Below are 14,849 nucleotides of genomic sequence, written 5' to 3' on the forward strand. Positions count from 1 at the left end.
CATTTTATAGCATATTTTTGCTAGAGAGGCTTTTAAGAGCCTTAATTTCTTTTTCATCCATTTTCTATTGATAGGTCAATTTAAAGGATTCTCGGTCTTAAAGTTGCAGACATTTGTGCTAAAGTTAAGTAAAAAGAAAAAGCGTCCAAGAAAAGGCGTTTGATTGAATCCAATTACCAGCCAGACATTCCATTAGCCAACAATTAATCAAGAATCATAATGTTTTGACTATTTATCTTACATAGTTTATGATAGAAGCTTCAGCTGAACAACATTTATCTCAGTCCAAGCTTACACTAGCCGCCCTCTATTTGTTAAAATGTAATTCCAAAAGATTGAGAAAAGGTTATTCCCAACAATGATATATCACCAGAAAACTATTCCTTAAGCCATAAGATTTCTTTGCAATCTATTACTTACCATGCGAAACCAAGAAATATATCAGAATTCGTCAAGAGTGGAAGCTATAAACAAACTAATTGTCAAGCTTAACTCTCTTTTTAGTTCCTGCACAAACTCTAAATCGGTCTTTGATTGGATCATGAGGCAAGTGATGCGAGCCATCTTTACCTAATTAATATGACATGCACAAAGCTGAGGCCCACACAGGAGCCTCCCCGTGATCAGCAGCTAAAAGCAAAATGAGGAGAGAGATGGAGGGAAAAAAAAAGGTTGTGAGACACTAAAATAAGCACAAAAGGATGAAGGCAAGCTGGCATACTCCTTCCTTTTAAACTACCCTTCTTCTCCTCAAAGCCCAGAGAAGCAAACCAAACAGCACAAACAAAAGAGAAGGAAACTAAAGAGGGGGGAGGGAGAGGGAGAGAAAGAGGAGGAAACGACATGAAAGGAAGAGTAGGAGGAGGTGGAGGAGGGAATGGAGGGGCTACAACAGACCTTCTGGTCTGCTTTCCCTCTAGAGCTCATCTAACCCTGATGCCAAAGCCGATATGCAGCCCATCTCGGCCGACGGAGCCCAGCAAGCGCCGCTCATCGAGGTCCGGCAACCGGGGCCAGGCCAGCCCCCTCTTCAAGACCAAGTCCAAGCACATGAGCTCGGAGATTGCCGAGCCGACGTCTCCCAAGGTCACCTGCGCCGGCCAGATCAAAGTGAGGGCCAAGCCCAGGCCCAGAAGTGGCACCAGCGACAAGGACTGGCTCTCAGTGGTGGAGGAGATCGAGAAGCTCCACAAGCACAGGAAGAGGCCCAACTGGCTTGAGGCCCTTGGCTTCAAGAAGGAAATCATGCAGTTCCTCGGGGCTCTCCGGGGCCTCCGCTTCGATATGAGGTGCTTTGGCTCGGTCGATTGCACTACAGATGAAGAAGATGGTGAAGAGGACGAGGAAGAAGAGGTAGAGAAGGAAGTGGACAGCAGCGGCTCCACAAACATATTCTCTAAGTGGTTCATGGCTCTAGAAGAGAACCAACATCTTGGATGTAAGAAAGAAGTAGAAGAAGAAGGGGAGGAAGAAGAAGAAGAAGAAGAAGAAGAAGAAGAAGAAGAAGAAGAAGAAGAAGAGAGAGATGGTACTTTTAATGATGTTGCACCACCTTCTTCTGTGCCACCTCCAAATGCTCTCTTGCTCATGAGGTGCCGATCGGCTCCATCCAAAGGGTGGTTAGAGGGAGAAAGGGGTGGAGCAGGAGAGGAGGTGACTGCAAAGTTGATCAGGGAGGAGGAGAAAGAGAAAGAGAGGTTGTTGTTGATGAGCTATGCCCCTGACTTCTTCAAGGTCTCGCCAGAAATCGCAAAGGAGACTTGGGTGGTCGGGAGCATGGATCCTTTAGCGAGGAGTCGGAGCTGGAAGAGATAATGGATGATAAGGGAAGGGTGTTGTTGGTGGCGATAGCGAAATTTTCACACGATGCTTGTGGTGATGGTGGTATCTTAATATCTTTTCTTTTCCCGTCTCTCTCTCTCTCCCTCTCTCCTTTTGGTGATCATAAAAACTCGTATTTGTGTGTGTGTTTTTTTCCCATTTTTATGTTTCTCTCTCTCTCTCTCTCCTCTGGACAATCCACACAACAGAGGTGATTTGTTTGAATTTTGATACTGTTAACCTTGTACAATCTCTATTATTGTTGTTGCCCCTTTTAATTTGTTTGAAGGATTTTATAGATTAATATATATATATAGCTTCTTTCGTTAGTCTCTCTCTCGCCCTACCTTCCTCTCTCTCTCTCTCTCTCTCTCCCCCCCCCCCCCCCCCCTATCTCACACATTTTTATCTCGCCTACATGTTAAATTCGTATATGTTTTATTTGTGAACACATATATAATATGTATATTCTATGTCATGTATGTATATGTACGTATGTATTAATGCTATGTACACATACAAACACATGCACAGGCAGAATATAGATGCGGAAATTAAGTTCCATGGTTTCACATGCGGGTGGTTGAGGAATAGGGTGCAGTACTGATTGTTATTGGAAAGCTATCACTAAGAATGGATTTATTGTGTTCTACTAATATTATTATGAAAGAAGTCCTAATGTCATGGTGGGGCAACAACTTGGCCTAATGCATCTTGAACTTACTTTCTTTTAGGAAAAAGGGGTGTAACCTTTATCCAATTACAATATTGAGAGTGCAACGGCAAAACTAGTGCAGGCCCAGCCAGGCATTATATATATGCATGCACCAGAGTGTCATGGGGCATCAACTGCAATTCCATGGCTGCATGCATGCCGTTTTAACAGTTCTGATGTTGAGCTTACAGTAACTGATATACCCTCTGGGCTTAATTCTGGTGATTTAGTGGCTGTTGGCCAAGTATGGAGACGTACACTAGTATTCAATTAAGAAAGAAGTAAAAGAAACAAGCACAACATGACCAAAGTCTCGGTACGCTTCAGCATGCAATTATAATCATGTTCTTCAGGTTCTATAGAATGGGGATTGATCTCTTAGCGAGTAAATAAAGATCGATAATGGGAAATTAGTTCTTTACGGTCTCAGAAATTTTTAGTAAAGTACCTACTGAAAAATGGAGCCTTTGGAAACTTGAAAGATTTCAGCAGATTCCTCTCGAGAAACACTTCTGCGAAGGTCAAGTATTTTCAGAAGATTCTAAATCTTGGTTGTGCAAAGTGAAATTTGTTATAATGGGATCACTGGAGATACTATGATGTTAGTCACCTCATTACTACAAGAATTCATGCATGAGTATGACATGATGACTTTAATGAACTTTTAGCTGATATAAGAGAAGGGTATAGATCAGAGGCAGTGATTTTTTAATTCAGAACTCATAGTGGTTAGGCACCTTTTACGTCTTGTTCTTGCTCAATGAGTTTGGTCCGATTACATTTATATGTACAACATATCTGATAAACCTGCTCAAAATTAACTATATCCTTCCTCTCCCATTCTTCCGACAGATGCTGAAGCACACTTGAAATCCTGGTGTCCCCACCTAATTATAGAAGCTCAATTTGCAGTATCATACATAATGTCATCACTTTTCCGTACCATCATCATTGTAAAAATTTTCTAGTAGATTGTTACTTATGCCACAGCTCTTTTGATTGGAGTATTTTAGATAAAAAGTTTAACCTAGATGCTCTAATGACCCCCATCATTACTGTGATGGCTCCGTCCATTGGATCAGCCCATCTCTGGGACAACACCAAGCCAGAGCCGGGCACGTCTCTTGCACGTGCCTTGTTGGAGAAAGACCTCCTATGGGAGTCTCCTTCCTCAAAAACTCTTACTAGGAGTCGAAGTTCTTGGAAAGGACTGGAGGCTAGAAAACCCTAGTTTTCGCATTTATTTCATAGCCCCACACCTGGCTTAGCTGCCTAGCCCCATTGCCAAAATTGAGGCTTTAATACTTGCCAGAGCCAAGGTAATGCCTCGGTCTTTCTTCTCTTTGCTTCCTCTTTTTTCTGTGGCTTTAAATCATTATCGTTAGTTGAGAGATTCATCGAAAACTTACTGTGAAAACAACCCTATTCCTCCCCTATTTTCCAGCCTATCTTTTTCTTTTTCCAGCAACTAGTGTTGCCATCTTTTTACACCCTACCCCAGTTGAGTTCCTTGGCCTCCTTATGACCCTCCACAATGAATCCATGGCTGCCGATGAACAACCAATGGTCAAAAATAAATAAAAGCCCATGTTCACCTAATTTTCTAACCATTTTTCTTCTGTTTTCTTGCCTGTCGTCCACTGGCTTCGACTGCCAGCCATGCCCCCTCGCATGGTCTTCAGCAACCTTGACTTCCCTTCCTCTTCTAAGAGAGGCAAAGCATCCCTCTTTCTCTCTTATTTCTGTTTTTTTTTTTTTTTCTCTCTCTCTTTTTCCTCCTATTTCAATTAGATATATAGATCCCAGTATGAAGTCCTGTCTCCTTTTGCTATGGATCCAGGATGACCTTAGAAAAGTGTCCCTGCACCACCCTAGTATTCGAACGATATGTCGGACCCATCATCCTAGCTTTGTTGAGTATCCCTGAATGCCACTATGGATGAGCCCTGTCAAACAATCTTCGCTTTGATTGAGTTCCCACTTCATAGTTAATGGATCGAATCGCTTAGATCTGACCTACTCAAAGCCATCGAACACCATCAGATCGACCAATCATACCTTTTTTTCTCTCTCTTAAAATTTTAGTATGATTAAAGTTATTGAATATAAATTTAATTGGGCTTTGAATGATTTGAATAGGTTAAGCTGATTCGCATAATTAAATTTAAAGTTTCAAGCGAAAAGAGACACGTAATTTTTATACTCCTTATTAGTTTTTGAGTTGCTGGTTATTTTATCGTGAAAAGAATGATTCTATATTTTTCCTAAAATAAGGATAAAAAATATGTATTATGAAAATTATACTTTATTATGAAAATATTAGTTCCTAGAATATTTTAATGTAAATAGCTTGTTTATGAAATATGAATATGCCATTTAGTACTTTTCTGCATGTTATATATGTATATTTTAAGAAAAAGTATAAATATTTTAAAAGCTCTTAGATAGCTATAATAGACCCTAGAAGTAGAGGTCAATAAACATTCTAGAGCTAGCATCCAATATAATCAGCCCTTTACCAACAGCTACAAAGTTGGTAATAAATACAAATTATTATACTTTGTCGATTACGATGACAGTCCTATCACGGGTACAAAATGACTATATCACTAAATATCTGTGAGTAATGTTTTGTACCATAAACTAATTAAATGGCTTATGATTTATGATTTTATTTATGCTATGCAATTGGAATTATATTTATAAAATTTGTATGATTTATGCATAAGCAAGAGCATGATTAGTTTTATAACTTGTTTTACTATATTGTTATTAGAAACATTCTATTTTTCAATGATAGTAAAAGATTTATAAATGGTGCATTAATTTATGCAAAAATTTATACTGTATTCAATAAGATAGATAAGATTTACTTACTGAGCGATGTAGCTCACGTCTCTTATTTTCTAACTTTTTCAGATGAATAAGATTCCTAAAAATGGGGAATGATCCGGACTCGAAGTTTATGCTAAGAGGCTTTTGTAGAAGATTTTTTAGTTTATTAGTTAATTATAAATTTATAGTTGATAATTTTATGGAATCCTGAATATTTGAATTTTAGGTTTAGAAGCTCGGCAACTTGTTTTATTATTTAATTTGATCAGAAATTTGACTTTTTTATATTTTATATGAGATCGATTTTTATACAAGTTGCTATGGTTAGTTTCATGTTGTTGTGGGCAGTATTCCATGGTAGCATGGTCGTGTTATGTCCCAGATTGTGGGTGCGGCAAATTACCAGCACTAATGAATTATTATTAATAAGACGAAGCATCTAAAATATATAGTTGGCTGTCTGCATGTGAAAAGGAGAATAGATCTACCACGTCTTTAGTTAGAGAAGGAATTTACCAATGGCAATTTCCTTCTATGAACAAAATATAAGAAATTTGCACCCTCTCTAGCAACAAAAGATCAGCTCCACTTTTACAAATCACGGGAGGCTCGAGATAAACAGAGTGTCCTCAGTTATTGGCCGATTTTGAAGATCTAGAGGCTCAAACGCAGTTTGCTTTAAATAAAAAAATAGTACAATAGATAAAGGAAAAAATATTATTTGATTCTGACAACTTTGAAGAACAAATTAGACGATAATTGATGATAGTGTCAGGCTGCATTAGGTACAAACTTCAGCAAAATTATACTGAGAAGATAGAAGAAGTCACTTCCAGATCTGGTTTAGCCACAAAAACAAGCTAGAAAAGAACTAATTAAGTTACGGATGCTTTAGCTGATGATCTGAAAGTGCACAACTTTTATTCCTCCGCAACCTTTCTTCATCCTGAATACAACTTTGATTGCATCGTAATTTCTCTGTTTTTCGACAGTTTATTGACTAATGAATAGAGCCAGTTTAAATAAAACACATAGGAGATGGAACAAAAATATTATAAGAATATATTTGGACTTCAAGGTTTTAAGGTTATTCAGAAACAATGGCTACTTTATATGAATAGAAAACAAGTTGCGCCTCCTCTACCCTCCTTTTTCTTGAATATTGTGGTCCACATACCAGAGAGCAAAATGCAGTGATTAAAGCTCATATCTGTTGCTGTTGACATTATCATTATGGTAAATAAGGACAAAGTTGCATAGTCATTTGTTTGCTTTATGCTTTGGCCTTAGCCTCTCAGATCTTTGGAAGGTCTTGTCTGCTTTGTTTAATATACTTTTAATGTATACCACCAGAAAATAATTCTTGATTTTGTTAAACGGTGGCTCTGAGTTAATGTATCTACAGTGCGAGAACTTAGTTCTTCAAGAAAGAGTGAAGCTGGGAACATGGGAAGGCATCACTTATGCAAAAAAAAATTTATGCGAGGTGTGTTCTGGGTGTAGATAGCATCTATCTTGGAGGAAACTTTTCCACTGGTTAGTAATCAACTACGGAGCTGGCAACTCATCAAAGCCTTAACTAATTTAGAGGGACGGTGATCAAATAGATCCAGAATGAGCACAGGTATGGGGACGGACAATCGGTGCTTTGTGACATTCGTAGGTTGGTGAGAGATTGTAGTACCTTTCAGACTGCTCATATCTATCAAAAGGCGAACATGGCTGCGGACTGGATCGCCTTATTTTTGCTCATTATTCAGAAGAGTTTCTTTGGAAAAGTTATGTGTATATGCCTCTTCGCCAATTTTTTTTTTATATATAATTTTGCTGGTTGTACTCATAAAATCTGTGTGAATAGCCGCTGCGGCAAAAAAATAAAAATAAAAAACAAATGAACGAAGAGACAGCATTGATGGCACATAGAGAAGGCAATGACGCCACAAAATGCTGTCATTAAGGTATCATATAAAGAAAACCACAACACCGAACACCATAAGAAGGGTAATTGTAAATTTTTTTTTAAGGAAAAGGACCAGTAAATTTTTATCCCAGAATGAATTTAAACCTGGTGTATGGAATGCCAACCTTATCTTCCCTCAAAAGAAAAAAAGAAAAGAAAGAAAGAAAAGTGCAATTGAACTAGCCTAAGCAACAAACAAGAGGAAGAACTTGAATACACACCTTTACTTTATTACGAAAAATTTATGGCTTCTATCTTACTACAAAATTCAATATTTACTACAAAAATTTCTAGACGTCGTTTTGAATCTTAGATTGACCACAACATGCCACTGAAAGATTTTGAGTCACAGGACTATCAGTTTCCCATGTTGATCGGCTGCGGGTCATCACGCGCCAACGGTCTCAGTTAAAGCTCTCCAAGGAACAAAGTTCACTATATTATGCCATTAGCAAGACTCAATTCACAAGTAGTTAGCAAATATAAACACTTCGATTATTATTAAATTCACTGAAAGTCGAAAGTTTACTGCAGAGCCAGAACAAGACACCTTGGAGCAGGAAAACATCGAGTGTTTAGTCATGATAATAGAGCAGAAAGATGTTCGATATAGAAGAATATGACTATTTTTTGCATTGTTTATACATCAGAGAAACAGAGGAAAAAATGGTCGCAGTGCACCCATCATGTAGTTTTCCCTTCTGTCCTGGTGAAAGACTTTCTTGTTTCCTTTTTCATTTACCCTCCATATTTTCTCCATTCCAATGATGCCTGCCACCACTTGCGAGTTCCCATTTGCTTCAACAGATCTTCTATAATTGGCTATTCAAATACCTGCAAATTTAAATTCTAGATGATGGGTCTCCAGAAACTTTCACCATAAAGGATCCACCGGTATGTACATTATTATGGATATCATCTTCTTTTCAGAAGAATGCTTTCCATGTGGTGTTTATTAGATGGGTATAGCATGCATGCTGTGTTGCTGCATACAAAGAACTGCTCATGTTGAAGCTTTAATCAAATTTGCTGAGAAGCACAGCCACAGACAGCTGCCATCAAAAAATAAGGTAGAAAAGAAGAAACTTGATAGATTAGTTCGTGCATAAAGTTTGAAAAGCTCGTAAAATAGCTTCCTTTATTCTCAAAAAAAGTTTGATTTGATCGAGCCTATAATTACTGGGCATCGAGTGTTTCCATAATCAACTAAAAAGACTAGCACCTGATTGCTAGGAGGACCACAACTTTATAAGAAGCAAATTTACAATAAAGTCTAATAGCACAAAGCCCCAGTTAATTTACTGAACAAATGAAAAGAAGCATGATGCACTCCTGATAACTCTACTATGAACAGATGTTATTTTTTCTGGGGAGAAAGCTAGAGCAAAGCTCTGACTGCTTTCATTAAGAGAATGAAGGAACACATCTTACTATAATCAGATGACTCTAAGACAACAGTCTTCTTAGCTCTAGATAAGTCCGAACGACGCATTTAAACGATCATCTAGCTCCTTTAAAGATGATTGAAGCTGGAGATTAGATTGAAGCTGTTTGTAGATCATCGAGTCATTGCTGTATGTTAAAATTTGATTCTGTGGGTTCCTCAGAACTAAAGCACAGACTTCTTTATTCACCTGCGAAGGAAATGATACGCACCAGCCAATATGATGATTCCCCATAATTGACATTTAGAACATCAGGATTGAACCGTGCGCACTTGCTGGCCTCGTTGCTTCTTGAGTTGGGCTTTAGCCTCAAAGAGGGCCCTGCACACCTCCTCATCTCCTGAGATTTCTTGTACTAACACTTCATAATCCTTTATTGATGCCTCCCACCTTTCCATCTAAAATGACATATTGCACAACACCACCAATTCATGCATTTCTTTTCTTTATTTTGAGCAAAGCTCAATGTATTTAAGCATTCTAACGCACCTAATGAAGCAAGTTTTCTCACCTTTGCATTGCAGTCAGCTCTCCTCAGACGAGCTTTGCTGTACGAAGGACGCACATTAAGCGCAACATCGCAGTCCTCGATGGCTTTCTCCCAGTGGCCTAGCTTTGAACGGCAAGCAGCTCTGTTGCAAAGAAGAACAGAATTTTGTGGATCATGATCGAGGCCTTCTCCATAAGCAATGCATGCCTCGCCATACTTGGAGGCCTTGAAGAGATCATTGCCTTTGGACCTAGCAGATGCCACTGCATGGGTTCTCCGGACCACGACGCCTATCTCCCGGTTGCTGGGGTCAAGTTCAGACGCCCTTCGAGCCACTACGACTGCATCCTCAAACCTTTCATCCAAATCAAACAGGAGTATCCGTTAATATGTGCTAATTAATCAGGGATGCATTTCAAAGTATGTCGTTTGGTTTCTATATGATGAGCTTCTGAAACTAACCTTCCCAAAGCCATATCAACCTGTGCTCGGATTATGAGGATGTATGCATTCCTAGCGGCACCATAGAACTTGGTGGATGCTTCAATGTCAAATTTGGGTGCACCATTTAACACTGAATCTGCGTCGTCATGCCTCAGGAGCTTCAGAAGTGCCTCCTCTTGCAATGCAAAGACCTTAAGAGCATAACACAATGGGCATGTAAGATGAAGTTGAACAAGAAAAAATGTATAGACTTAAATTATCTCTACCCAACCACAGTTAATACTCTTCTTATGAAGATATTAAACAAAATGACACAGGAAATCTTTTAGACAGCGTTCAACTGACGTTCCTCACTGTAAGTTCTACTCAAATCTTGATTGCAGTTAGATCTTCAAATGGAACCTGATTGCATCTCAACGGGGCAACGATATGCAGTGTGGCAAAAACATATAACATAGTAATGTTAAGTAAAAACTAACATTTTGAAATAATGAGTCAATTTAGGCAAAGAAATAGATAAGGAAGCTTGGGCATATATACTTTTAGGCAAAGATAATACATGAAACAAGATAAGGTATAATTTCTGCCACCATGTAAACTGAAAGGTTATTGTGATGTAAGACCTGTGGTGCAGAATCGGCACCAGCAGAGACAGCAGCCTGTGATTCCTTTAACACAGTGAGCCAATCCTTTTGCTTACGTGCTTCATTACACTTGGCCAAATGGGTCTGGAGAGCATGCACTTGTGAGAAGTCATTAGAGCTGGTTTCCTTTCGTGATAGCTTGTAATGGTGAATTGCCTTCTCAGCTTCTCCCAGTCTGTGAAATATGTGCAGAAATATCAAGTTTTGTTTAAATAAGGCTATGGAAGAAGTAAATTATAAGGAAAGATGCCACCCTTCCTTTGAGTTTAGTACTCCACATGGAAGAAGATCACTTAGAATATAAGCCAATCATAAGAAATCAGTAGAGATCTTTGCTAAACACAAACTCAAACCAGTATATTGAAGAACAAGTCAAAAGTTCTATATTATTATTTGATACTTCATATTGCAACTTTTACATACTCAAGAAAACAGACGCCAAATGAAGGGAAAATGCCCCTAAGCCAGAAGAACGACGACTAAAAATAGATTTAGCTACACTACATTTCGGAACTAAAAAATCACATAAAACCACGACTGGATAATAAGATTACAGACCTCAGAGTCGATTTAATGTTATGTATCACAATAAGGTGATTAAGAGTAGCTGTATTGCCGAAAATTTACTAATTTATGCAGAGATGCCAATGGTCAAGTTACAGAAATTAGTACTCAGATGTTTAAGAAGACAACATGACATACAAGTTGAACTTTACTTCATTAGTGGGACTTTCTTACTAATAGCACTCATGAATTGTTCTGAAAAAGGAAAAATGTAAACTCAAATCAGTAGATGAGAAAAAAATGTCCGTTATAAATTGTTAGCCCTAATTGTATCTTTTAGAATTCAGCAATTACAGGCCACAAATAAGAAAAAATGTTTCCAAGCCAGAAGAATGAACAGGAAGCAATTTAGATGAACAACATCTCAGAATTATAAAACCAAACAAATAGAGGCATTCTAGTTCATGAAACATTATAAACTATAGAGCATCGTTATCAAAATAGCTCATCACACACAAAAAAGGAAAACCAAAATATTCGATCAAAATATTCATCGTACCGACCCAAATTTACCCAGTTTCGATCTATTGAATGTTCTCAAAGGGTTAGGCTTCGATCTCTGGCAATTACCTGAGATAAAGAGTACCCAACCGGTGATGCGCTCTGCAATATGAAGGTTCAATCCTTACAGCTTCTTTGCACTCGCCAACTGCCTCGAGAAGCCGGCCCAAACCCATGAGCGCCGCCGCCTTGTTGCTCCAGTATGAAGCCACCTCTGGATTCATGACAATTGCCCGATGATACAGAGCCAATGCCTCGGCAAACCTCCCCTTCTTGTACTCCTCATTGCCCATTTCCTTCAACTCCTCCGGATCTAATCTCTTCGAAAGAGCCCGGCACAGCTCTGGTTGGGACTCTACTGGTTCTTTTGCCGGGTTCTTCATTATATTGCCCATCACTCCACTAGTCCCAGGGTAACTGAAATCGTTCCTCCAAGTGGCATTCAATCTTGACTCCTTGGCAGTCTTCGGGAGGTAATCAAACACATCCCGGTTTCGAGAATTGGTCGAATTCTGATTCCCCCTGATGTTGCCCAAGTTCCCATAGACCATCGCATTGCCGGAGGAGACCCGGACCAAGTTACCGCTCCCCTTAGCTCGCCGGTGGTCATAGATCATGCTGTCAAGCTCTGCCGCCAGGCCATTGCTCGAATGAACCGACGTCGATGCCTTGTTCGACTCCGGCTGTCTCCGGGAAGCAGCAGCCTTCCGTGGACTGGGAGTAGCGGGCATGGAGCTGCTTGCAGGCTTGGTGGCAGGCGGCTGAGATAAATTTGCTGGTAGCACCATGGCTTTGTCATCGGATGCAGGCTGCTGAGGCCGTCCGTTGGAGGATGGCAGCTTCGCAATTCTGTGTTCTGGGGATCGCTGGGGCACCGAGCTCGTCGAGGCTGACCGACGGTGCCAGAAGCCACGGCGGCGGAACATGTCGCCGTAGAACACCATCACGCCGCACCCCGATGGCTTCTTCGCATCGTCCATGGCTCTGATAGCCATGCAGAGTAGAGGGAGGTGGGAATCGGGCCTTGTTTTTTGGCAAAGGGTGGGGGAATTTAAAAGTGAATGCGATTGGAAATTTGGTGGGAATTCATAATTCCTGTGGGGTTGTCATGGTTTGAGAGCTGAAAACATAGTGGGAGAGAAGTCTAGGAAGCATAAGAACAACAATATAATAGAGAAAAAAAAGGTGGCGGAAAGGGGAAAAAGAGGACTTGGGATTGCTTGGATAAGAAGAAGAATAGAACATGCATGCAAGAAAAAAAAAAAAAAAAAGGAAAAAAAGGTGCTACCATAGGAAACTTGGAACTGGGAGATCTACCTCACAAAAGTCTCCAGGAAGCCAAGCTTCCTTTTTGCCTTCCTTTTGATCATTTTTACCGTATTTTAACACACACACACAAAAAAAAAGAAAACAGTAATTTCAGATTAGAAGAACGGAAGAACAAGGCTGTATCTTAGCCTTTTTGTGTGATATTTTAAGATTTGGAGATCTGTTTTGGGGTGGCAATAGCTAGTGGGGAGCGAAATCCGGAAGCCGGTGGAATGTGGATCTCTGGTGAAATTGGAAAAAAAAGTTGGCGGTGGTGTTTTTTATTAGCTATATTTGGATTTTTGTATTTTGGACCGTTAGAAAAGAACTTTTTAATTTGAAAAGAGATGGTTTTTTTTTTTTTGGTGCTATTTTATACAGCGATAAAAGTGGTGCGGCCGCGTGCAGACGTCACGTAGGAGTGGTGCTTCTCACGTAAACCAACCCAGCTGGAATTTGGCTGAGGCCATCTGTTATCCTTTTTAAATCCCTGGATTGGAATAGGCTAATTCAAGCTAAATGCACAAATTGGATGGATTGGAATTGGATCCAGCTTAATTGCCAACCAAAGTCCAACCAATGAACAAACCATCCAATCCTAACACAACTGAATCCGACATTCAGCTTGGCGACAAAACAGGAGTCCAAGTGCCGGCACTATTGCAAAATTCTTAACCAGAAAGCAATTTGGATTGGGTTAGTTTAGGTCACGCTTTGCCGGGCTGGCTCTGGAAGAACATAGATTAGGTTGAGTTGGGTCAAGTTTAGGGTGGGTTAGGTTGGGTTCTAATCCTTCAACCTAAACCAGCTTCACTAGATCTCAAGTCGACATTTTTTAATCCAAGTGAAGCCCAAATTAGGTATGATTGGCTAAACTAGACCTAACAATGGGTTGGATGCCATTATATTCAAATCACTCTAACCCAAGTTCAACCTTGATCTCAATTTAATAGTAGATGCTAGCCCTTGCAATTTATACTTGGTGATGATAATATTTCTCGATTTGTTTCTCATTCTGGGTCAGGTGTGGTTTGTTTATACAAGCCTTTGATCTTGTAATCCCCAAAGAGAAGTATGAGACAAAGAAAAGAAAACAAAAATAGGGCCCGGTTTTGAGAGAAGTCAACACAACGGGTACGGAGTCCGACCTCGTCCGGTCCAAGGTTCAGTTGGGTGGGGAGCGGTGGAACAGGGAATAGCAACAGGAGGGAGCCCGGCCCACGTGATCCAACGCTGGCCTCTGATCATAGCCGAATCCCACCCACCCTGCCGTTTTCCCACCATATCAGGTTGGCGACTTGCTGTTTTCCCACGAACAGCAAGCAGCAGTTCAGTCAATCACAGCCATCCAAACAACAGGACCATCAGAAACAGGTATAATGACACCGATCGCCTCCTGCCATGTTGTTCTGTTAAGGAAGTCCTCGAGATTCACAAATGTCATTGCATTGGATGAAGAGTTTATAGCACCATCTAATCCAAGATGATGTTACAAGAAAACTAGCATTCAGAGCTAAGTATAAGAACATATTGTAGCTATTAGTTCTTCCTTTATTTCACAAATTGAAAGCAAGAGACAGGCAAATATCCCAAAACCAACAAGCTTATTTGATCAGACAAAGCTGTCCATTAACAGAACTTGGAGATATCAGGGAGGATTGGAACAACTTGTTTGACATAATAGAAGGAAAGTAACACTGGCATCTGAAATATTGCTCGCGGTCGGCAAGCAAAGATCTTGAGGAGCTTGCAAATATCAACACACGGGATATGAAGGAATTGGAGAGGAAATGGCAAAAACAAAAAGAAAAGAAAAAAAGAAAAAGTAAAAGTTCATCATAACAAATAATGTGACCTTGAGTCCTAATAATGAGAAGCAACAACTTTGCCATCATGTGGACCTCACATTACAGATTATGCACATATGATGGAAAGCTCTGACAACAACAATGGAAGGCAACTGGGGTGAGGATGGGTTGTAAGTTATACAGAGCAGCAGGGCATATGGCAAGGTTCTAAAAGGATCAGTCTCCCAGGAAGACACATAATATAAAAATAATGCAAGTTTGCTGAATTTTGTAGACCACGAATTGTTATTACAGGAAATGAAACTGGCTCTTGG

The 14,849-nt window shown here is 39.8% G+C and overlaps 2 protein-coding genes across 3 annotated transcripts; one reads left to right on the plus strand and one right to left on the minus strand.

The window, feature by feature from the left end:
- Nucleotides 1-720: 720 nt before the first annotated feature.
- LOC120106711 (tau-tubulin kinase 1-like) lies at nucleotides 721-2,150 on the plus strand. Its single transcript, XM_039119749.1, has one exon. It carries the CDS (start codon nucleotides 844-846, stop codon nucleotides 1,813-1,815), a length of 972 nt encoding a protein of 323 aa, XP_038975677.1. The 5' UTR covers nucleotides 721-843; the 3' UTR covers nucleotides 1,816-2,150.
- A 5,654-nt stretch (nucleotides 2,151-7,804) lies between these two features.
- LOC103720241 (inactive TPR repeat-containing thioredoxin TTL3-like) lies at nucleotides 7,805-14,699 on the minus strand. 2 transcript variants are annotated; one of them, XM_039119739.1, is made up of 6 exons: nucleotides 11,489-14,699; nucleotides 10,334-10,529; nucleotides 9,729-9,901; nucleotides 9,288-9,621; nucleotides 8,988-9,174; nucleotides 7,805-8,383 (listed from the first exon to the last, which is right to left on the minus strand). In XM_039119739.1, exons 1-5 carry the CDS (start codon nucleotides 12,412-12,414, stop codon nucleotides 9,028-9,030), a joined length of 1,776 nt encoding a protein of 591 aa, XP_038975667.1. In that variant the 5' UTR covers nucleotides 12,415-14,699; the 3' UTR covers nucleotides 7,805-8,383; nucleotides 8,988-9,027. The 2 variants fall into 2 exon arrangements, with proteins under 2 accessions (XP_038975667.1, XP_038975666.1); XM_039119738.1 differs by lacking the exon at nucleotides 7,805-8,383 and having other exon boundaries at nucleotides 8,443-9,174.
- Nucleotides 14,700-14,849: the final 150 nt, after the last annotated feature.

This window comes from Phoenix dactylifera, unplaced genomic scaffold (genome assembly GCF_009389715.1).
Source record: "Phoenix dactylifera cultivar Barhee BC4 unplaced genomic scaffold, palm_55x_up_171113_PBpolish2nd_filt_p 000609F, whole genome shotgun sequence".
In the NCBI taxonomy this organism is placed as follows: domain Eukaryota; kingdom Viridiplantae; phylum Streptophyta; class Magnoliopsida; order Arecales; family Arecaceae; genus Phoenix; species Phoenix dactylifera.

Coding starts and splice junctions, on each gene's coding strand:
- LOC103720241 (XM_039119739.1), bottom strand. CDS start 12,414: ATGGCTATCAGAGCCATGGACGATGCGAAGAAGCCATCGGGGTGCGGC. Junction 10,530..11,488: donor TTGGGTACTCTTTATCTCAG/GTAATTGCCAGA, acceptor CATATTTCACAG/ACTGGGAGAAGCTGAGAAGG. Junction 9,175..9,287: donor GAGCTGACTGCAATGCAAAG/GTGAGAAAACTT, acceptor ATGTCATTTTAG/ATGGAAAGGTGGGAGGCATC.
- LOC120106711 (XM_039119749.1), top strand. CDS start 844: ATGAAAGGAAGAGTAGGAGGAGGTGGAGGAGGGAATGGAGGGGCTACA.